The sequence below is a fragment of the Monocercomonoides exilis genome (genome assembly GCF_001643675.1).
Source record: "Monocercomonoides exilis strain PA203 chromosome Unknown scaffold20-1493094, whole genome shotgun sequence".
NCBI lineage: Eukaryota > Preaxostyla > Oxymonadida > Polymastigidae > Monocercomonoides > Monocercomonoides exilis.
In genome coordinates this window covers 55,621-79,399 of record NW_027150565.1, presented here as the reverse complement: position 1 = coordinate 79,399, position 23,779 = coordinate 55,621, and the positions used below count along the sequence as shown (strand labels likewise).

The 23,779-nt window shown below is 35.3% G+C and overlaps 6 protein-coding genes across 6 annotated transcripts; 3 read left to right on the top strand and 3 right to left on the bottom strand.

The window, feature by feature from the left end:
• Positions 1 to 1,570: 1,570 nt before the first annotated feature.
• MONOS_3192 (uncharacterized protein) lies at positions 1,571 to 2,737 on the bottom strand (the record flags this gene model as incomplete). Its single annotated transcript, XM_067873175.1, has 2 exons — positions 1,571 to 2,609; positions 2,721 to 2,737. 2 exons carry the CDS (start codon positions 2,735 to 2,737, stop codon positions 1,571 to 1,573), a joined length of 1,056 nt encoding a protein of 351 aa, XP_067728003.1.
• A 3,876-nt stretch (positions 2,738 to 6,613) lies between these two features.
• On the top strand, positions 6,614 to 7,962 carry MONOS_3191 (uncharacterized protein; the record flags this gene model as incomplete). The annotated part of the gene is made up of 7 exons (XM_067873174.1): positions 6,614 to 6,620; positions 6,743 to 6,770; positions 6,885 to 6,968; positions 7,023 to 7,190; positions 7,283 to 7,685; positions 7,801 to 7,806; positions 7,930 to 7,962. 7 exons carry the CDS (start codon positions 6,614 to 6,616, stop codon positions 7,960 to 7,962), a joined length of 729 nt encoding a protein of 242 aa, XP_067728002.1.
• Positions 7,963 to 8,651: 689 nt separating this feature from the next.
• Positions 8,652 to 10,359, bottom strand: MONOS_3190 (putative NAD-dependent protein deacetylase sirtuin-1). Its single transcript, XM_067873173.1, has 4 exons — positions 10,269 to 10,359; positions 9,897 to 10,214; positions 9,117 to 9,816; positions 8,652 to 8,906 (listed from the first exon to the last, which is right to left on the bottom strand). Exons 1-4 carry the CDS (start codon positions 10,341 to 10,343, stop codon positions 8,779 to 8,781), a joined length of 1,221 nt encoding a protein of 406 aa, XP_067728001.1. The 5' UTR covers positions 10,344 to 10,359; the 3' UTR covers positions 8,652 to 8,778.
• Positions 10,360 to 11,129: 770 nt separating this feature from the next.
• MONOS_3189 (uncharacterized protein) lies at positions 11,130 to 12,017 on the top strand (the record flags this gene model as incomplete). Its single annotated transcript, XM_067873171.1, has 1 exon — positions 11,130 to 12,017. One exon carries the CDS (start codon positions 11,130 to 11,132, stop codon positions 12,015 to 12,017), a length of 888 nt encoding a protein of 295 aa, XP_067728000.1.
• A 1,527-nt stretch (positions 12,018 to 13,544) lies between these two features.
• Positions 13,545 to 16,853, top strand: MONOS_3188 (uncharacterized protein). The gene is made up of 2 exons (XM_067873170.1): positions 13,545 to 13,594; positions 13,647 to 16,853. Exons 1-2 carry the CDS (start codon positions 13,583 to 13,585, stop codon positions 16,401 to 16,403), a joined length of 2,769 nt encoding a protein of 922 aa, XP_067727999.1. The 5' UTR covers positions 13,545 to 13,582; the 3' UTR covers positions 16,404 to 16,853.
• Positions 16,854 to 18,515: 1,662 nt separating this feature from the next.
• On the bottom strand, positions 18,516 to 23,411 carry MONOS_3187 (uncharacterized protein; the record flags this gene model as incomplete). Its single annotated transcript, XM_067873169.1, has 2 exons — positions 18,516 to 23,286; positions 23,371 to 23,411. 2 exons carry the CDS (start codon positions 23,409 to 23,411, stop codon positions 18,516 to 18,518), a joined length of 4,812 nt encoding a protein of 1,603 aa, XP_067727998.1.
• Between the last annotated feature and the right edge of the window lie 368 nt (positions 23,412 to 23,779).

Below are 23,779 nucleotides of genomic sequence, written 5' to 3'. Positions count from 1 at the left end.
GTTCCATCTTCAATAACGTATGAATCGAACCCCTTCACAATCAACGCATTTTATTCCACTCTTCGTTCGTTGAATCCTGAACCTTGCGAAAATAAAAAGCAAACTTCATCGTCTCAAAAGGAAATCAATTCATCTTCTCATATAACAATCACTGTTCCAAAGATGGATAGCGAGAATCCAGATGACATGCACATTATTCAGTTACTCAAAATAATATCAGAAAATTCTCCGTTAAAAATTAATGAATTTTCTTCAATGGATCAAGAAGAAATTGATGAGGAAGATCTGGATATTTTTGGTTTATTACAAGCTGAAAGAGATTCTGAAGAAGACGAATTTCCTGATACTTTTGATTCGTCTTTATCTTTGCAGAAAGAGACCAATACATATATCACAAGAAAAGAAAGTGAAAAAGAAATCAATGAAATAAGGTGCAAAGTTAGAAGCGAAGTTGCTGAAAGCAATGATGATGACGAATCCTCAGACAATTCTGAAAATGACGATGATCTTCGATTTATTGGCTCAAGTGAATTTATTGAATTTGGTAAACTGAAAGATATGGATCAGAAACAAATGACAATTAGAAGCATTATCGAAACAATAAAGATGGATTGGTTTATTAGAATGAAAAGTGGTTTTCATCAATATGCGTCAAATGTTCTTTCAAACCAAAACAAAGAAGTTAGAAAACATGTGGAAGCTTTGTATTCTTCTTTTATTTTTGACTGTCATCAGTCTGCTGTGCTTGATAATTGTTTTGTTTTATTCTCTGAAATTAGTAAACTTGATCATTTTCACTCAATTTTTTCAAACATTTGTTTCGCTTTAATAACTTTCCCCTGCAGCGAGACTTCTTGCGAGCGACTATTTTCAAGGCTTCGTCTTATCGTAGGTGATAATAGACACTCACTTTCATTGGAAATGCTGAATTCTTTGCTTCTTCTTTGAAAGTTTTCATAGTTTCATTTTATAACATAAATTCAAAACAATAGATTAATTTGTTTTTCTTTTTTTTTCTTTATTTTTTTATTTGATATTTCAGTTTTTAAAACACCAATAATTATTTATGCCTAAATTATCTAAAAGATAAGATTCTGAACTTCAATTGAAACAACGATAAAAAATTATTAAATATTGACTCTTGGAAATAAGCTGCAATATTCCTCAAATCGTTAATAAGAAAAAACGAATGAAACAAGTTATTTCTTCATTCTCTTTTAAATGTAACTTTTTATTTGATTTTCATCGATGGCAACAACCATTCGTTGAAAAACAAGAAGTTGGTTGTGATTTAAATGTCATTTCAATCCTGAAAAAATATATCTTTATTTTGATTAATAGATAAACGCATTTGAAACTGCATTTCAAAACTGAAATATCACAAAATCAACACAAAAAAGTTCTCGTTTACACTCCATAAGATTCTTAAAAGATGATATGTGTTTTTCATTTATTTTGCCTCTTTTTTTTAAGTTTCAACTTCTTCTCAATTTATTCATCTCCTCCGCACAAAACTCTTTGCTGCCTAAAATATGAAATATAAACCTCTCGAATAGTTTTCCACTCCTCTTTAAAAATTGACTTCTTTCTCTTTCATTCTTCTTCCATCACTTTCACAAATTGCATCTGACATCGTTATCATCGCAGCACCTGTTGGAAAACGTTGAATCAACTCCCTTTTCATTGCAATTAGCGTTGGGCGGTTGCCTTTCTGAGGAGAATAAGCGTGATGCAGCACCTCTACGTATGAAGATTCCAGCACTTTTCTTAGATCTGGTATTTCTCCGTTCACAATCTTCTGCCCCGCCACCTCTGCCTCATACTCCCCAAACGGGATCTCCAGCGTCAAGCACTCCCACAGCATCATCCCTATCGAGAATGCCACCGACTCCTTTGTTGCCCCCATCTTCTTGCTCATCTGCAGCTCTGGGGCCTTCCACCTCATGCACTCTTTCTTGTAATCATCCTCATCCTCAAAGGCTGATGATGGAAGGGAGTCGCTGTCATCATCATCATCGCTTGCAGAAGTCACAACTGTTGATGATGAGATGGATGATGAATCAGAATCATCAGATGAAAGGAAATCAGAATGCATCACAATGCAGATCACCATGTGCTCAGAAAACAAAACAATGTGAGGACTCAGACTGGACAATGACTGAAGCTTGTTTTCCATTTCATCAAATGAGTGAAGAGCGAGATTAGCCACCCAGAACAGGATCTGTGCAGCTGTTTGTTCTCTCTCCTTCAGAGCGCCAATTGCCATTTCTTTCTTCTCATTCCTTCCATGCAGAAGCATGAACAATGAATCCCTCAGATCCACAATCAGCTTTTCGTGAGGAGACGAGCAGGCCATAGCATCCACCAGATTCGACATGGATGAAGTGGTGGCGCACAGATCCTCTCCCCGAACAAAAGTGGAATCTGAATCAGTTGTTGAAGAAGTTGAAGTGGATGAAATGGATGGCGATGGCGTTCGCTTTCTCGTCTCTTCTTCCTCAACTTTCTCCAATGCCCATTCAGGAATCTTGTCAGAGTCTCTCCCCAATATGTATTCAGTGGAACCGCTCTCAGAGAGAAGATGTTCTGATGATTCCGAATGCCCCAAGCTTTTCGTATCATATGGGTGATTATTTTTGAAATCATAATTTTTTTCGGGGTGTTGTTTTTTCAAAGATTGATTATCACTTTAAGAGATTTTATATTCAAATGCTAAATACATTTCAACTGTTTTCATTAACACATGTTTCAACTCAAATAAAGATGAAGATGTCTTTAATAAGTCTTTTCATTTCTCATTGTTCGTTTGTTGATATTCAATGGATCTTTTTAAATAGAAATATTTAACCGAGAAAATATGAATTCAAAAAAAATCACCCATATATTCTCTTCTTTATCCTCTCTTCATTCTTCTTCTCTGCCTCCCTCTCTGCTCTCCTCCATTGCTCCTCTGACGACATCTCCATCGTCACCATCTCAAATGCTTTTGGATCTTTTCTGACGTTGTCATTCACAATCTCTTCCTGTTTTTCTGAATTCCTCTATCCGATTTAGAAACGAGTTCAAAACAATTAAATAAAAGATGCAATCAATGTTTATTACCATTTTTATATTTCACAACTTCAACATTTGTTTACAAGTTTGTGATTTTTGCAAAAAAAGAAAGAAAGAAAGAAAGAAAAAGGAAAAAAAAGAAAAGTTAATAGAAAAAGAAAGAAAAAGAAGAAGAAGAAGAAAATCAACCAATCGGAAAAAGGACTTATTAAGTCATTTCTTTTTATGAATATTATTTTTCTTAGAAACAAAAAGCATCAAAAATAAACAAAGTTAAAAACGAACTTAAAAAACAAATATTTGACAAGTTATTTTTAATTTGAACTTCTGAATATCAAAGGTTCAATTACAAGGTTCCAATTGACTGTTGTTTTTATAACCGATTCTATTGTTGAAATTAACGTTTTCATATAATATCTGATTCTGTTTGTTGTTAAAAAAGGATAAAAACAACAAAATAACGTCATCTAATAAATATTATCTTAAATAAAAGAAAAACTGCTTCAAACCTGTTCTGAACAATGTGTTTTTTAAAAAATAAATATTTTTGAATCTCTTTATTGATTGCTTTTTTATTTATGTCTCACATGCAGATATTGCATATCAAGCAATAACATCAAAATTGTGAAACAAGAGATAATGAAATAAATGCATATGTTTAAACTATATCGTTTCATTAATTAATTAACAATAAAAAAGAAAATATACAAAGTTTAGAGTGCAAAATTTTGCATCAAACTTTTCTTACAAGGAAATTGAACTCATTTTCTAATATAGCGCATTAAAACAAAGCCAACGAATCGGATCTCCAACGAATGTATTTCGATCAAATGAATTATAAATTTTTTCGATTATTTTTTATTCGACTTTTAAATGTATTAAAAATTAACACCTATTAATTGTGAGAAATTCATTAAATTGAGAAAGTTTGCAATAAAAACTATGATTGCACACTTTTTGGACAATAATTGTAAAATTAACAAATCGACAAAGAAAGACTTATTCGACCGACACAATAATTTAAAAAATGAGTTGTCGCAAAGGCCTAGGTTCTATTAGGTTTCAAGAAATTGAAAGCCATATTCAAAAAAAAAAAAAAAAAAAAAAAAAAAAAAAAAAACAATCCTCGACAACTGAAAGCAAAATCGACCGACATGGAAAACGAAAAAATTGGTTGTCGCAAAGGCCTATTTAAAATCATCTCTTTCTTATCGTTAATTTTCAAAAAAAGAAATGGATTTTCTTGGAAAACCCTAACTTTTTTTCATTTTCTTAACCCTTGCAAATAAAACGCGAAAACAATTAGTCATATAACACTAGAAATTATTTAATTCAGAGTTTGTTTAAGATAGGAAATAACATAAATTTAAATATAATGGGCGTGATCGAAATAGGTGTAGATTGATTCCACTTTAACCGTTATTGCAGATGAAATGACATGTGACCACTATTTTTCTGAGATTCACTGTTCCAAAGATGGAAGAACATTTAAAATAACTAAATTTCATAAAAACCAGAGAGATGAATGAAAAAGCAAAAACGCTATTTCTAATTTTTTTTTGATTAATTTTTTTAAAAGTGTTGTTTTATATTTGTTTATTTATTCTTATCTGTTAAAAAAACAAATAAATGCGTATTTGAAATGGATTTATTTTTTGATCAGAAAATCAAGAAATATGCATTCAAAAGCATCATGGTCATTTATTGACAATGCTTAATATTCATTCTTGTTTTCATTTATGAGTGGGAACAGTAATTCGATAAAGATATGAAGTTTTTTTATTATTCCCATAATTAAATATTTGCAACTTTCCAAAAAGAAAAGCCAATGGGTGATGATTTTTGAATCCATATTTTTTCGTTCAAATATTTGTGTTTGAAAAATCATTTCGAATATTGAAAAATAAACATCGAAAAGTCATTTCTTATTCGAAGACAAATTTAAAATGAGTATAATCTTAATCAATGTTATTTCAAACAATTATTAAAATTTTTTTCTTTTGAATGGATAATTCCACTCCAAAGAAATAAACCTTTTGAAAAATCAACAATCCGAAAAAAGTTTGGCAAGACCTGAAGATATGGGAACGCCTGGAATACGTTTATTTCTGTTTATAATGATTTTTTATTAATTATTATGCAATTATTATCTTTTAAAAACATGCGGAAAGTGGTCAAAAATATTATTTTTTTTATTGAAAAATTGTCATTTTCAAGTATTTATGGGTTTGATCAAACATTCATCAAATGTCTTTGTCACAAAGAATGTTCACAAAAACACTTATCTGTGAACTCAACGAAATATTTTCTGATGATATGGGTGCATGGAAATGGTATTTCGAAAATGTGCTGGAAGGAGAAGCTCCAGAATGCAGACATGATTAATGCAAAATGATAGTCACATCTGGAGTGCAATATTTCTAATATTGGAGATGCGGAAAATGTGGCAAAAAACAGTCAGTTTGTAAAAACACATCTTTGGAAAATTCTGAAATACCGCTGAGAAAGTTTTTGATGAATGTTTTTTGTTATTACATTGGTATATCAGCCGCACACATTTGTGAACTTCTTGGAATAAGTGAAAACACAATACATTATTGGACGAGTGTTATTCGAGTCAGATGCACATCAATATGGAAAAAAAATTAAGCTACCATAGGAGGGCAAGGAAGAATTGTGGAGATCGACGAAGCGGTTTGGAGGCACAGAAAGTGTGGGCAAGGGAAAAAGAAGAGGCAAATTTGGATATTTGGAACTGTGGAAAGGAAACCAGAGGGAGGTGCGGGGAAGAACTTCGTGATGATCGTGCCAAATAGAAAGGCTGAGACATTGGTTCCAATAAAACGAGCCAAAATTCTTCCTGGAACTCGGATCAGAAGCGATGAATGGAAGACTTATGCAAGATTGAAAGATTATGGTTACGCTCATGATACTGTCTGTCACAAGCGAGAATTCAAAAACAAAATTACATATGGGTGATTATTTTTGAACACATATTTTTTCTTTCAAAAATTTCGGTTCGAAAATTTCTTTTAAATGTTTACAAATGAACACTGAAAAGCGAACAGGCATATTCAAGACCTCTTAATTAATATTTCAGATCATGCATTTGTTTTTGAAACAGTTGTGATTATTTTAGCACTTGGATGGAAAATTTCTTCCCAAAAGAAAACAATCTTTGAAAAATCGATATCTCGAAAAAAGTTATGATTTCAAAAATAATCACCCACATGAAGAATACTAAGGTCATTCTTGTCTTTAGCATTTGCTGCGAAATATCCTGAATTAATTTTTTTATGCTATCAGTTAAAATAAAAAATATCGGTAACTAATTTTTTTCCTCTCAAGAAATGAAAATTTAGAAACAAAATTTTAAAACTCATTTTCACATCACTCAAAAAGAACCTATGATGTTTTGTCAAATTGTGTTATGACTTTTTTTATTGTTATGATTTACCTATTTTTATGACAACACAAAGATCATATTGATCAACGAGCAATTCATTGAAAACATATAACTGGACTATAAGAATTTTAGGATTGGGCTTACACTTAAAAAATGATGCGTAATGAAATATCTCTATGTATGAATGTTGTTCTAAATGAAACTATTTGTTTTTAGAGATTTTAATATTCTAAATAACAATTTTTATCATTTCATGAAAATGCTTGAAAATATTTTTTAAAGGCGATTTACCAGATGAAGTATTGAATCTGTTTGCTATTTTAACATCATTGTTTTCCAAACTTATTGAGAATATATTTTTTTGCATTTTTATGACTTCTGTTATTTTTCAATTGAATTTTGAATTGTGGAAATGATTTGGTAGAATTCTGGGAAATTGCGATTACAACACATTACTGAATCTTCAATTTGTAAACAAAAGGCTAAAAAATCTTATTCAAAACGAAGTGTTTGAGTTATATTATGAATTGTTTTATACTTATTTTTTGTTGAACATTCTCAGCCTTTGGATGAATCAATGTGCTTGTTCAATGCCCATTTTTAGAGAAATAATAGGGCTTAATTCAACAAATATCCAACCACTATCTATGTCCGTTTGCGGTGTCCAGCCAAACAAAAAAAGTTTAGGAAAATATGGATTAAGCGAAAAAGGATGGAAAAGTACTTTTTTGTATGAATTGTTTCAAAATATGTAACTTAAGTTGTTTACGCGTATTGTTATTATCGCTTTATTTATTTTTGTTTGAAAAGCGCTTATTTAAGAACCATTCATTCTATCAAGCAAAATAAACAAATATCAAAAAACAATGGTAAATCAAAATATGTAAGATCCATGTTAGCTTGGGGAGTTTTTTACATTTTTTTGCTTGCCATTGTTGGATTTGCACTTGCAGGAGGTGTTATGATTCCGTTTGCTGCTGAAGCTTTGGAAAAAGGAACTAGGCCACATAGCTTTGTTTCATTTACCTTTAGTGGCGTAGTATTTAGTATTGGAATTTCTGTTGCTTCAATTTCTATGTCAATTGCAGAATCAGAATGCATTATAGCACTTCTTTCGCTTGCTTCCGTCTTTCTATTCTTGCCTGCAATGTGGTTGGATGGCTTGATGAAGATTAGCTTCTCTGTTCCGCTAATTCCTTATGAGCTTTTATATCTTGCTCTGATAGTCTTTTGCATTTTCAACTTTTTTTCTGAAGAATTCGAATGGCTAACGAACTTTGTGTTGCTTCCAGGTTCTGTATTAAGCTCTTTTGCTTCTTTCTTACTCGTAATATTTAAAGCTGATGGTATGAATAAGCATCATTGTTAATAAAAATTTTCAGATTATTTATTTGCTTTTTAATTTCAATACATTTCCTTTTTCTTTTTGATTTTTTTTTTTTTTCTTTGTCAATTAATTGTCTTCACAGGCATTGTATCATACAGTTGGACTATTGCAATGATACCAATGTATGTGTCTTTGCTATTGGTAATCATTATGTTAAACTATGAGGACCTTTTTGATTTGGATGACGAGACATGCTTAAAATGGACAATTAATATCCTCTCGTTTTCATTCGTGTTTTTACAATCATTTCTTCTAACACTTCGCATGGATCATGTTATGCAAGGGCACTTTTGCTTCTATTTTATACCGCTTTATTTGATTGTCTTGGCTGGATTTATTTTATTTGTTATATTAACTTATTTCTTTTGGGCCGACGTGCATGATGAATCACTTAATAAAATGAGAAATTACACTACAAAATTATTAACTGCAGAAAAATCCGTGAATAAAGCATTGCTCCTTCGCTATTTGAGCTGAAATACAGATTTATTCTATGTGTAATATTTATTACTTTTAAAATCTTTGAAATCTTTTTATAGCTTAGCTTGTAAATCTTATGAAATTTCTGTTTTTTATCACATTTCATTTCTTTCCTTTTTAATTAGAGACGATAGTTTTACGAGCGAAATTTGTGAATTATTGTTTTTGGATTGCAAATTATATATTTGTGCATAGTTTAGATGCACTGATTCCTTTTTTATTATGGCTGCTGGTTTTTGGGATGTTAGTTTTTACACATTTGTTGTTCTAAGTTAATGATTTTTTGTTTTTGAAGCAATCACATTTCAACTTCAGCAATACTTCTTTAAATGAAAATTTTCTGTTTAAAAATTCAGCTCAAACCAAAACTTTAAAAAGCAGAAATAAAACTATCAGTTTTCAAAAGGAAAAATAATTTTCAAAAATTATTACAATAAGAACATATGCTTTTCTAATTATCTTTCTTTTCGTCTTCTGCTTTCAATGCTTTTTCTTCTGGTTGAATTGGCTTTGCATCCTTTGAAGCTTTTATAGAAAGTGCAGAGATCTCTTTCTCAAGCATTTCAAGATCATCATCACCTGCATGAAGAATAAAAAAGAAAGGAAAGGAGAAAGGAGAGAGAAAGAGAGAAAGAGAAAGAGAAAGAGAAAGAGAAAGAGAAAGAGAAAGAGAAAGAGAAAGAGAAAGAGAAAGAGAAGAAAATAAAGTTTATGTAAATGTGATAATTGATGTGGTAATATGAAAAGAAAGCGAAAAAATTTGAAGTTAAAAAGAACAGCTGCACACACCTCTAAATATTGTGGTATTAGGCTCAATAAATGTAATTGTAACGGTCTTTTCTTTGTGTTCTGTTTCATTGACTGATGGAACAGAAGACGACGAAGTTGAAGAAGATATTGTGCTTTCCTCCACTTTTTCTTCAGAATTGACTTCTTTTGCTTTTAATCCTTCATCTTTTTCAACCTTTTCTTCTTTGAGAATAACTTCTTTAGCAATTTCTTCGACTTTTATTGTTGACTCTGTCTTCTTTTCTTGAGGTTTGTTTGACGCAGGCGTTAAATCCCAACCCAACCTCTTTGCAATTTCTCCAAACACATCGTCACAATTTCCAAGCAAATACATGTCAAAATGGTCTTTTGGACCAGCTTTTTCACGATTAACAAGCATCTGAGGCACTTCATAAGCAACATCAGCAATCATTGTAGCAACTGGTGTAACTTTTAGGGATGTGCCAACCACAATCATCAAATCACATTTGCCTTGATCTTCTTCCCATTCAGAAAAATATTCGCTAGGCAATGCTTCACCAAAAAATACAACATTTGGCTTCATAACTCCGGGCTCTTTATCCGTGCAATACTTGCAATAAGCAATTTCACCCTTTTCCAATTCCGAACGAATCTCTGTAACTGAAATTTCTTTTCCACACTTCATGCAAGTTGCTTTACCCATTGTTCCATGGCAATGCCGAACGTGCACAGCACCTGCCTAAATGATATTAAATAAAGAGTAGCATACATGTTGTTCAATTCTTTCTGCTTATTTTTGAAAAAATAAAATATTCACACATCAACTTCTAAATTATCTATATTTTGTGTATAGTTTTTGAGAAGTTTACCTTCCTGATCTAATTTCGCAATAAAGCGATGAGTTAATGAAGGAGTAAACTTTGTAGGCATGATCAATCCTCCGTATTTGTAAAATAGACTAGGATCTTCCGAAAAATATTCTATATCGAAAACTTTCTCTGGAGGTTCGATTCCTTCATCTGCAAGCCTGCTATAAAATCCACCTTTTGATCTAAAATCAGGAATTCCGCACGACACTGAAATTCCAGCACCGCTTAATACAACAATTCTTTGACTATTTCGGATAAGTTCCACGGCCTAATGAACAATCAGATTTTAATATTAAATTTATTTATGCAATACTCTTCACACGTCATCTAAGTTCTGATACTTTGACAAACGTTTTCTTGGATGAGTAAGTAATTTAAACATTCTTGAGTTCATCATTGAAATTGTTTTTATTATGGTTTAAAACTTTTTCCTTGCTATAAAAATAATTTTTCATCTTCAACACAATGGTATTCAATTTTACAAAAAAAAAAAAAAAGAATATATTTTCCCATCAAATATCTTTCCAGTCAGAAACTTTAAGAGAAACAATTAACTATAATTTGTGTTGTTTGATAAAAAATTTTATTAATTTAATTTCAAAATTTGTTAGTAAAAATGGAGCAAGATTATGTGAGACTGTCACAGACAAAACACTGCTTTTGACATGAAATTAGGTGATAGAAAAATTATTTTTTGAGAATCAGATTTAATAAAAGGAGATAATAACAAATATGCTAAAGGTCATCATTGCGTCAAAGAAAAGAATACATGTGATAGAGTTGTTTTCTTCAATTATTGATAATCTTTAAACACATGAATCAAATTGTTCGAAAGAGCAAACAAAGTGACAACAAAAATAGAAAAGCAGGTAATACATAACACATAGCATTTTCTTTATTCAGATAACAAATTGTTTGAACCAAACTTTAATTGATTATTCAACAAGAATTTGTCTTTTTGTCGAATTTTTAGAAGAAAATTTGTTGCGTGGAAGAATTTATTGAAATATGAATATCAAAGTGATGAAGGATTCGAAAAGATAATTAATCATTCAATTGGAGGAAATAGAAGATCAAAAAAGTGAGAGGTTGAGAGAGAAAGTTAAAAAAAAACCTTTCAAAAAAATGGGCACGACTCTTGATAATCGAAAATGATTTGATTTTGTCTTCTCCCATATGAATAATGACAAAAATTTTTTATCTGAAGAAAGTGAAAAGTAAGATTCCAGAATGGAAACCACAGAAGAATGAAATAGAAGAAGAAGAGACAAGAAAGAGAACTCCTTCACCATCCATTTCACCCACTTCAACCACAGACACATCAGACACAGAATCCACATTTGTTCGATCGGAAAGTCTGTGCCCAACCACTTCATCGATGTCGAATCTGGTGGATGCAATGGCCTGCTCATCACCACATGAAAAGCTGATTGTGGATCTGAGGGATTCATTGTTCATGCTTCTTCATGGGAAAAATGAGAAGAAAGAGATGGCAATCGGAACTCTTCAGGAGAGAGAGATGACAGCTGCTCAAATCCTGTTCTGGGTGGCTAATCTCGCGCTCCACTCATTTGATGAAATGGATAATCCTCTTTCTTCTCTTACCAATCTGAGTCCTCTCATTGTACTGTTCTCCGAACACATGGTCATCTGCGTTGCGATGCATTCCGACTTTTCATCAGATTCAGATTCTTCATCTATTTCGTCAGCCTCAACGATAATCACATCTTCATCTGATTGCTCGGTTGTGAATAACTATAACAGAAATTCACCTCCTTCATCTGCCTTTGAAGATGAGGAAGACAACAGGACAGAGTGCATGAGGTGGAAGGCGCCTGAACTGATGAATGGAACAAAAAAGCAAGCAACGAAGAAGACGGTTGTGTTTTCGATAGGAATGATGCTGTGGGAATGTCTGACGCTTGATATCCCATTTGGAGATAATAATCCATTACAAGTTGAATCACACATTGTTGAAAGAATAAAGATGAATATGAAGATTGAGAAAGAGTCTGCATTCGATGAAAAAATGAACATGAACACAAAAAATCTGAGAAATTCAAAAAAATAAATTTCGAGTTGATGGGTAAGAATTCTCAGTGGTTTTTTCTAGAGTCGATGTTTATGAGTGAAATTCACATGAAATTGTTACTGAAATAAAAGTGAAGATTAATGATGCTTTTCTGCCAATTCCAATGGATATAAACACCACTGCATTTTTCAACTACCAATGATCATTTCTTTTCAATCATCATTACAAATAGAATATAATTTCTCTCATTTCGAGAAAAACAATTCACATTCTGAAGCATCAACAATGATGCACCTCATCTTAAAACGAATTGTTATTGTTTTTCATGAAAAGAATCCTTTTCGTTTCTTTTTCGTATGAAGAGTTTCGTTCGGTTATCTTTTCCTTCATGAATCTCTTCCCAGTATATTTCTTTTCATTTGTTGGTGTTTCTGATAGGGAGCCATCCAAAATACCCCTTCTCTCACTTCGCTTTCTCAACTCCATTCGTTCATTGCAGGCACAGTTATGATCATCCATCATTAAATCTCTCCTTCCTTTCTGTTTTTCATTCTTTCTCATTCACAAACTCATCAAGCAAATGCTTCAACTTTTCATTTGAGAGAGAATTAAAAATCCCGACCACAGTTACTCACTTCATTCAGAAACAACGAGATTGAGCTTTTAAACAAAAAATGAAGGGAAACTCTTTGCTGACGACCCCAATTTATTTTCTATACATGTCATTACAATATCTTTAAACATTTGCTGAAACAGACATGACGATGATGTAAGCGATAGACTCAAATTCATTTGGTTCTCAAAAGCTTTCAGTATTTAAAACAGATCAATTCAAAATAACATCAAATAGAAATGGTTAATGCTCATCTTCGAACAGAATTTATCTTTTCATTCTCTTAAATGACTTGTTTGTGCTTCAAATTGAATTTATTGTTCATTTGTTTCACCATTCCTCTTTCTTTTTCATGAAAACTCATTTTGTTTCCATTTCCCTTCACTTCAACTTTTTCAATCAAATCACCAGATCACTTGTTCATTCCAAAACAATAAATGAAATGCAAATTGGATTATGTTAATAATGAAGTTGATTATCTATATCTTTCTTTGAATCTTTGCATTGTCCAGCCGAGTTGAATCTCAAAATCTTTTCTCGAAATAATTGTATATGAAATCAATGGTTAATAAAATTTAAGTTTTCAAACAATATTAACTTATGTTTTAGTGTGGGCGATATACATAAAAAAGAGATTTGAGTTACAAATAATAGAAAGCATACTTCTCAAGGACAGAGTAGATGACTGAAAATGCTTCTTGCGCATGTGTTCGCCAAAAAAAGGAAAAGAAGTGGGAATATTCAAATAAACATTTTGTTTTGTTATTCCTTCATTTTCTGGTGCTTTTTAAAAGAAGTCTGTTCTTGTGAACAAATCACTTCCTCTCCTCCTCATCCTGTCAAATAATCCTCATCATTAAATGAGACACATGTTTCTTGAGCACTGTAACAATACACTTTTATCAGTTTCTTGTGTTTTTCTGTAAAAACACATGTATGCGAAAATGGTTTTTATCGATCAAGTTGATCAAAAATTTTTTTTCTGAGCTCAATGGAACAAAATGTATGCTTTTCATTAAAAAGTGGAACATTATTTTTTATTATAAATTATATAGGAAAAGATTGCAGAAGGACAAACATTTGGAAAAGATTTTGTTCAATGCTATTTTCATTTATTGGATACAAATCCGTTAGAATTGGTCGATCTTTATGCAGAAAACGCTATAAGAGTTATAGAATGTAATAAAAATACTGTCCATCGAGTGGGGATTGAAGATATAAGAGCTGAATTTGAGAATGAAAAGAAAGCTGAAGTAATTCATTCAGAGGAGCAAATTGCCTCGTTTTTAGAATTTTACCACATATCCATTGGAGGATGGATTAAAAAAGAAGACGAATTCCCTTCTATATTTTCCCAGTCATTTGTTATCGGAAAAGAAGATAAGAAAAAATATCCATTCTCCATCATTTCAGAACATCTCCATATTTTTTCACAAGCAGAATGCAATGTGCCAGATAAATTGAAAGGAGCAGTTGCCGTAGAATTGCCTGGAAAAAAGCAAGAAAAATCAACTCGAGCCCATCATCGCGTGACGAAAATTCAACCTTCGGCACTTCCTCCTCTTTTTCCCCAACCACCAGCATTTGCATCTGTCGTTGTATCCAAAGCATCTGCTTCTTTTTCTTCTTATTCATCTCCGGGTTCTTCAAATGTTTCTTCATCTCAGACAAAAGATAATGAACAGAAACAACCCATTGCTTCTAATTCCGCAAAATCTTCATCTTCAAATGTTTCATCGAAAATTCGGGGAGATGCAATTAGTTTTACTCGTCCACACGATCCAATTGTTGTGATTACTCATAAAGATCCTCGCAATCAAATTAACGAGAAAAGCATTATTACATTACTCGTTACAATAATTGAAGAGGCAGATAAACTTAGCAGGCAGCCAAAACCAACACCAAAAGCAAAATCGAAGTTTTCTTCCTATTCTACTCCATTTGCAGGAAAGGAAGCGCCTCATATTCCAGCACATGAGCCATTGAAAAAACTTGACAGATCAAGAATTTGGGATATGATTTGCAATATGCCGTTTATTAAAATTTCTCTTCTTTCTGAAGACCACCCGCAACGCAAAAGAGAAAAGACGTTGTGCTGCTGGAGCGGAAAGGGAATTGTGGTTGACTCGACAAGCCTTACGAAGAGGGAACTGGACGCGTTGGAGCCCAAACGGGCGATGAGAGAAAGAGAGGCGAAGAAGAAAGAGCGCGAAATGGGCACAAAGACCCAATCCGCAAAGAACGAAGCAAGAGGCAGGAGTGGCAGAGGAATTCAGGGAGCTAGTTCGAGGCAAGGCTTCGCAGGAGCGCAGTCAATGGCAGGAGCTTCTGCGGCTGAGGGGAAAGACGAAAAGGGAGAGCTGGATGTTGAGCTGATGGTTGTGCGATTTGCTGAGCTTTGGATGGCTCGTGTTGCTGTGCAGTATGGGCTGCTGAAGCTGGATGAGAAGGAAGCGTCTATCAGATGGTTCCAGGGTGAAAAGGAGGGAGCAGAGACATCTGGGAAGGATGTGAAGGAAGGAAAGCAGGAAAAGACGAAAGATCGCGAAGCTGCAAAGAAGAAAAAGAAGAGCGAAGGAAGAGAAAAAAGAGGAGAATCAAGCAACAGCGACACCGATGATGATGAGCATCGGAAAACGAAGAAGCACCACAAGCACCACAAACGCAGCAAAAGCTCGAAACATCACCACCGCCACCATCGCCATCGGCATGGCACGCACTCAAAACATGGGGGGAGTGACAGCGAAGATAGCGATAGAGGCAGCACATCAAAGAGAAAAACTAGAAAATCCAACGAGTCGTCAGGCGAAGACAGCGAGTCAGGCAGCTCTAAATCCGATCGCAAACACAGCAAAAGAAGCAAAAAGTCACACAAACATCGTTCTGAAACGAAGAAGGACACGAAAGAGGAGTCTGTCCGCTCCCATTCAAGAGCTTCTTCGATTGCTCAGTTTTCAACGTATTCTTCACTTGGCAAAGGGAAAAGCGAGGACAAATTGCAGCTGCCGATCGAAGTTGTCCGAAGAGAAATGAAAAGGCTTCAGTGGGGTTCTGTTGAGGTGTATGAAGACGAGTCTGTGGAAGTGTGGCCGAAGGCTGTGGAGGCGACGATTGAGAGTGTTGAAGACAAAGTGTATGCATCTGATCAGAGTGTGGCAGAGGAGGCATCAGAAAGGGTTGATGCACACGTTGGCCATGAGGAAGACAGGAAAGAATCAGAATCAGAATCTGAATCTGAGTCGGAGTCTGAGTCTGAGTCAGAAGAAGATGACGAAGAGGAGGAGGAAGAAGAAGAGGAAGAGTGGGAAGAAGAAGAATGGGAGGAAGAGGAGGAGGAGGAGGAGGAAGAAGAGGAAGAAGAGGAAGATGAAGAAGATCTGTTAGAGACAGAACGACTGAAGAAACAATTGAGGGAGAAGTTGATAGAAAGAGCGAAGCAAAGAGAAATGGAAAAGAAATTAAAACTTTTAGAAGAACGACTCAGGAAAAAGCGAGACGAAAACACAGAAGGTGAAGAAGATTCGAGCGAAGGCACATCTGAAAGTGAGAATGAAAAAGAGGAAGAGGAAGAGGAAGAGGAGGATGATGATAAAGCAGATGAACAGCAAGAAGATGAAGAAGGCGGTGATAATAAAGCAATAGGTTTAAGTTCTGAAGTTGCTTCAGAAGATGCAAATGAAAAATCCCAAAATTTGATGGGAAAGGAAGCTGTGTCTTCTTCAAATGCAACAATTTCTGCAGATCAGCTCACACAAGAATCATCCACCGACATTCCTTCATCTTCAACTTCTGCATTGTCTTATCCTATTTAATCAATATGTGATCACAAGTTTTAGTTTATGTGTATTTTTTTGGATTTATTATCTTTTGGTTAAATAATAACACTTCATTGAACTTCGCTGCGATTGCTTATTACAATCAGAATGTTAGAAAAGGAGTTGCTCAACTTGCTGAAAGAACCGAAATCTTTCTGTTCTTTTGTGTTAGTCAAGTTGATTCATAACCGAAATTGTTTACATTGCATTTCTCTTGATTGTGCATTGTATAAAGTTACATATTTTATATAATTTTTTTTTTAATATAAAAATATAAAAATACTGGTGTCTTATTTCGAATCTTATTTTATACACATTTTTTATATCATATGTAAAATTTCACTTTGTTATATTGTTTTGCAAAAATGATGATCTAGTAGCAATTTATTAAATTGAAAACGAATCTAATTCTTTTTTTTTGAAAACCTCTGAATAATCTGAAACATTTCCCATCAATTTGTAAAAGATAATCATGTTTTATTTTCATATTTCAATAAACATTTAATGAATACATTTAATAATTGTCTATTGAAATATTGTGCAAAAACCCGAAAAATAATGTTTGAAGAGGAATATATGCTGATATGTTTTGTTTTTTTCTTGAGCAGATAAATATTTCACCGTTTGGAACATAACAACATAATCATTTTGAAACAAAAATCAAAAAAAGAAGAAGATCTCATGTCAAAAAAACCTTTGCATGAACAAAACTTGACAGATTACAAATTGAAAACAGAGCTGCAACAATAAATCAAAAACTAAATATTTAAAAACAAATAATTTTAACTCGAAATGTTCTTTAAAAAAGATAATGTAAGAGAAAAAAAATAACATCAAAAGTAATTAATGCAGTCGCAACAATTATTATTTAAAGAAAGAATAGGAAGAGAGAAAGAAAGAGAGAGAGAGAGAGAAACAATTTTGGCTTTAAAATTTCCCTTTTATCTACAAGGTTCTACTTTTGTAATGTATGACCGTTGCAGAAGTCACCAAAATGAATGACAAAGAATAATTATTAGAATAGAAAAGTTGCCATGCCACACAAAACTAATATTAAATAAATAAAATACTGTACGAACACACCAAACGTCGAGTAAATAAACAATAATCTTTCAAAACTCATTCAAAAAACGAAAAAAAAAACTGAATATTTATTTAAAATATTTTGAAAACCAAAATCCTAATAAGAATAATAGTTAGAACTTAAATTAAAAAATAATAATGATAAAAGAATAAAAGGAATGGAAAGCAAAACAAACGATAGTGGACGAGCCAAGAAAGAACATGTTATGAATAAAAAAGACGGATCTCGACTGAAGGTATGAATAAATCTGAGTTCATCTAAATTAATATGAAAAAAGAGCATCTGTTGGAAGAGGATAACAAAAGCTTAACAAGGCAGCATCCGCAATCTAAAGAAAAAGAATAAACAGAAATTATTCATCAAACAAGTAACATTTTTTTATCAAGCATAAGAAATACAGGAGTAAATAAAATTCATAAACACACTGCTGATAAAGAGGTTGTAAAAAGAATGTAGAAAAGTGAATTAGATTTCAAACTTAAAACAAACAAACAAATAAATAAATAAAAAAGAAGATTATTAACTTTGAGGCGAAACAAAAAAGTATCAAAAATTATCGAATACAGCAGAGCAAGAAAAGAAAAGAAACGTAAAAAATACAAAATTCTTATCAACTGAATAAAAAAGACTTTGACACTTTCAGAATGCATAATAACCATAAAATCCATAAACATAATAATCAATATCAAAACGAGGGTTGCCTTTGTTCACTGCTATCATTCAGAAACAGATCAAAAAGCAAACCAGTGCTGAAACGGAAAACACGAAACTGACATCACTCGCATTCAATGCCAAAAGTAGTGAAAAAAGAAACATAAGTGAAATATATATAAAAGAGTTTTATTTAAGCATTTTGAATTAGAAAGAACGGAAATAATCACAAAAATATTATGCTCATTTCCCTTACAAATGCTCACATTCACCATATCTGTGAATTACTTTAAATCAATTTGCAAAATCTAAATTTATAAAATCGCCATCTTTTGTTCAATCCATCATAGTTATTCAATGGCCATTCAATAACTTTATCTTTTTGATGCATTTGAGCGATGCTCAATCCTGCTTCGTGTGAAGGCCAAGCGAATGTAATATCCATTCAGTTCTGTGTGGTGCATCAGGCACATCACCTCAACCGACGTCTGAACAGTGTTAAATTCCACAAGCGCTGTCTTCATCTTCTTCTTCACAATAAGCCCTCCATTCGCTTTTTGCTCAGCTGTTTCTTTGCTGCTGGCATCGTCTCTTCTGTTGCGTCTGCCAGAAGATGCGTTGGCATCAAAAAATGAGCTGGAAAATGTTTCTTTGCCTCTTCCATCTTCGCCAATCATCTCGATGTTCCGTATTCCCCATCGTCCTCCTCTTTTCTCATATTTCACTCCTTGTTCTTCACAGTCCATCCTCGAGCTCTCATTCCATCTTGTGTACAAGTATTCCTTTTCTGGGTCTTCTTGGCACTCTTCCCCACTGTTTGCATCATTCAAACTTCCTTTTTCGCCTTTAACTTGAATGCTCTTTCTGAATGTCTCTTTCCCCATCATTCCTCTTTCTCGCTCTGATTTTTTCGGTCTCAGGCGATTCTTCTTCCACGACTCAAAGTTCATCAGCTCTTTGAACCCAGCTGGCTCTGTCTTTTCGATCTCTCCTCCCAAAAGATGCTCCAGCAGCATCATCACACTCGTCTGTGGATGGATGTTTGATACATGCAGCGTCTTTGTTGGTTGAGTCAGAAATCTTTTGTTTTTTTCTCCAAAAAGAACATAGCGATTTAGAGGTGATGCCGAATAATCCACAGTCGTTGGGCGTTCGTGCGAAGTGCACGGAAGTGCCTCGTTCAACACTTTTTCTCGCCTCTTTTCCAATTCTGGTGGCTGGGTTGACAGCAGTCCTTCTTCTTCTCTCGCCCTCATCCGCTCAATCTCCTTCTGTCTCTCAATTCTCCTCTCTTTCTTCATCCGTGTCCTCACAAATGGCGGCGGCGGAGTGACAAAGTTGTACCGCGACCAGCTGAGCTGCAGCACATGCTCAAACACTCTGACCATCCGCAGAAACTGAATAGCCTGGCCAGCCTGTTCGGGTGTCTCGTATTGGATGAGTGCGTGGCGACGATGAAAAGGATCGAATTTTTTCTTGCTTTGGCTAGTCTTGTTGGGCTCAGTGGCATTCTCGTCGTCCTTCTTGGTAGTCTTTTCTGTTCTGTCTTTGTCGCTTTCGCTGTCTTCGTCTTCAGCTGCACTTCCACCGCTGCCTCCCATCGCTTCGGGATCTTCTTCTTCGAGTCTTCGAATCAGCTTGATGCGCACAATTGTGCCAAACGACGAGAAGAGATTGAACAGCTCGTCGCAGTAAATGGTGTGGCTAGGTAAGTTCGATACCAGCAGGACACAATGGCTGCTTGTATGGCCTTGTTCTTGTGGCGATCCCGAGCTAGCAGCGATTTGTGCCTGTGCAGCAGGTGACATCAGCGACGGGTGTCCTGCTTGTTGATAGCTGAAGTTGAATCTTTCACTGGATGGCGACGAATGTGCTGGGTATTCTGATGGATATTGGCCCTGTTGTGGCAATTGAGTGTGTTCAGATGTTCCTAATGTCAATGGAACAATTGGATATTGTTTGGCAGAAAAGGCACTAAAAGTAGGATACGGCGAAGGAGTAGAAGCAGGCTGCAGTTGGCCTGCCCCACCGCTGGGAAGAATACTCGAATAGCTGTTTGGATATCCCGTTGAATTGGATGGAACTGTTTTCTGGGAGAGTTCAGGGGGTGGCGTCGAATATGTCTGATGGAGAAACTGTTGTTTGTTTGAAGGAGTTGCAATCGTCTTCTCAGTTTCATTTGAATACGAAGATGTTGTTTGTGAATCAGAAGATCCAATTGGCTGACGTATAAGAGACGAAGTGGAGACTGTAGAAGGATCAAAAGAACGAGAGAAAGAAGAAGAAGAAGAAGTAGCAGTAGCAGCAGCAGCAGCAGTAGTAGAAGACGTTGATGAATGTGCTGGTGAAGGAGTAGAAGCAGCGGCAGAAGCAGAAGGAACTGTGCCTCGCAATGAGGAGGCAGAAGAATAATTGTTGAGTTGTTGAACAATATTTTGATTGGAACTGAATGAAGTTGGATAAGGTTGTGCTTCTGCAGCCGCTGAAGATGCGATTCCAAAACCAGAATCGGACGACGAAGAAGACAGAGGCAGTTTAATTTGAGGAGCAGCAACTTTGTTCTGAGTGGATGTGTTTGTGTTAGTAGCAGAAGAGAAGTTTGAGCGAAAGCGCTTGTCGAAGCTGGCTGGACGAGAAGAAGAATGAAAGGACTTTCTCTGAGGCGGAGTTTGTTTTTGAGTGGGAAGTGTGTTTGAGTCGTTGCTTGCTGTTGGAAGATGTTTTGTGAAAGGAGATGGCTGAGGAGATGGATGCAGAACAGGATATCTTTGAGAGGAGAAGGAAGGGGCAGAGAAAGCAGACAGAACGACAGGCGAAGGAGAAGGCGAAGGAGACGAAGAAGGAAAAGATGTGCGAGAAGAGGAAGAAGCTGGGTGCATAACAGGAGTGGTGTCACGGAATGCGTTCGCAGCTGAAGTATTCTGAATGAAAGGCGGATGAACACCAGCTTGCTTGTAATTAAGTGGCAGTATCACTTTGTTAGCTGTTGGATTCATCTGAATGTTCTGTGTGTTTGTAGCAGCAGTTGGCGGGGGTGGAGGCAGAGGCAGTTCAGAAGATGGCTTTGTGGCAGCAATTGGATAGCCACTTTGAAGTTGCATTCGGCCGAGCTGGTTGAGTTCTGCGGGTGTCATCAGAGTAACACGTGTTTTGGGAGGAGGCGGGGGAGGAAGAGGAAGAGGAAGAGGAAGAGGAAGAGGAAGAGGAAGAGGAAGAGGAAGAGAGGGGATGCCTGGTTTAGTGTGTGGAGGGAACAAATACGGTGGATTAGATGGGTCAGAAGAGAGATGGTTCCGAAAAGGAGGCGGAGGAGGTGGAGAAGAAGAGGGATATTTTGAAGAAGAAGTGTCATTTACCGCATTGGGAGGAAGAGAATTCGATGAATTCTTCAAAGTCTGTCCATGCACAGCAGATAAGAAGGGAGGGACGTTTGAAGGACGAGCAGATTCGTTCAGAACATTCACCAGATTTGCAGCTGGAACTGAAACTGAATTCGAAGCAGAAACAGAATTGTCTACACCAACAGAAGAGGAAGAGGAAGAGGAGGAGTAAGAAGAAGAAGAAGAAGAGAAAAACTTCTGTGAAGGTGTCAGCAATGCAGCGCTGTTGCCTTTCCGGCCAGATGGCAGCGGGGTATTTGAGCTTGCAGCTCGACTGTGTGGCAGAAGAGGAATATTGGCAGTGCTTTGTGGATGGGAGGCATTTGATGGACTGGGCGAGCCATTTGGATGTGATGTGAAAGGCGTGTTTGCGAAGGAGCTGCTGCCCTTCTGTGGCATCTGAAGTAAAACAGGTCTGTTTGCAGACTTCGGCACTTGCACAGGTCCAGCCACAGGTGCTGGCTGAATGCAGTCAGATTGGCCTGCCTTTTGAAGAGGACGCAGCGACGGCTCAAACGACGGAGGCATTTGGGTGTGGGGTAAAGGAGGATATTGGCGCAGATAAACAGAAGAGGCGGCTGGGAGTGGGGTGGCATATGAAGCAGAGCGGGGCATGTTGTTCTGTTCTTTCCCAAATGAATTTGGCTTTGCTGGCACAAATGATGCTTGAAAGTTCTGCTGATAAGCTCCGCTGTTGGAATAAAAATTGAGGTTGTTTGCCGGCAAAGTTGTTGGTGCAGGAAGCAATCCATCGCATTGTTCATTTCTTGTGTTTTGTGGGTAGTGTGTTGTTTGAAGTTCATTCTTTGGTGCGTTGTCAATCTGATTTGGCAGCTGATTTGCTTCTTGTTGCATACAAATATGAGGCTTTTCCTCTTTTTCATCTGAAGAATTTGCTGCAGCCACACTTTTTGATAACTCTGATGCTGTCTGAGAATTCGGTCGTTCTGACACACTTTCTGTAGCATCAGAATTGGTAGAGCTTGTTGATTCATCCAGAACGGACTGATTGTGAGGCTCAAGTGAAGCAGAATCTGTTGCTCTCGTACTTTGCTCTGCTGTTGAAGAAACTGTTTTCGTGGTTGCCTGTTCATTTGGCTGGGACTGTCCCTCTGATGTCTGCATCTGTTGAAGCTTATCTTTGAATTGAACAATATTCAGCTGATACAGCAACGAGTTATCTTGTGATGCCTCTTGCAGATTTGGGCTCGAAGCTGCGGACATGAGAAGTTGCGAATGAGGGAGAGATAAAGACGGCGCCTTCAAAAAGTGAGGCAATTGCGTCAATAAAGCTTGTGTTTGCGTCACAATTGCAGGCTTTTGAGGCACCCCAGGCGATAGCGCTGAAGCGGGTGATAAGGAAATGGGGGATAAAGATGTTAGAAGAAGGGGAGATAAAAAAGATGGAAGATTTGGCGATTGAAGAACAGAAGGTGTATCGACAGAAGGACCCAATTGCATGGATGAAAGAGGCGTTGTGGGTTGTTGCCCCAATACGAAGACTGGGGTTCTTTCTGGTGATGTAACATCAAGTGAATTAAATGGAAGCTGAAAGGTTGGCTGAGAGTTTGATTGTTGCTTGTTTGATATTTGATCGCTTTCTCCAAACGTATTCTTTACAGAAAATATCGCATTTGGATCAACAAAAACTTCACTGTGCAAATCATATCCACTTGGAGAAGCTTGCACTAATTTTACAGATTGTCCTGCAATCATAACATCAATTTCAGTCGATGATTTTTTTGCATCAGTATTATTGGAATCGCTAAAAAAAATATAAATGCATTCGTATAACAAATTCATTAAAATAAACATAAGAAATCCATTTATTATTATTATAAGAACAAACATCAATGGAACGCTGTCAACGACTGATGAAATTTTTTTCATAGAAATCGAAGATTTTTTCTGTTGTTCAGGTTCGTATGAAATTTCATTTTTGGCTTTGAGTTTGAGCTCCATAAAAGCTTTTATAAGCTCCTTTGCTTCCTATTTAATTAAATATTTTTTTCGGAAAGTTTGAATTTATATATTATATAATAGATCATATATCAGAAAAGAAACCAACAGAAAATTGTACAATTTGGATTCACTTTATATTGTAAAATCAAAAAAGTTACGGACAAAATATATTTGTCACACAAATAAGTTTGATATATCACTGGAATATTCTTCACATTTTTCTTTTCTTTTTTTTCTAATTTGTTTTTCAGCATCAATTATTATTATTATTTACAGAAAAATGAATATTCATTTTT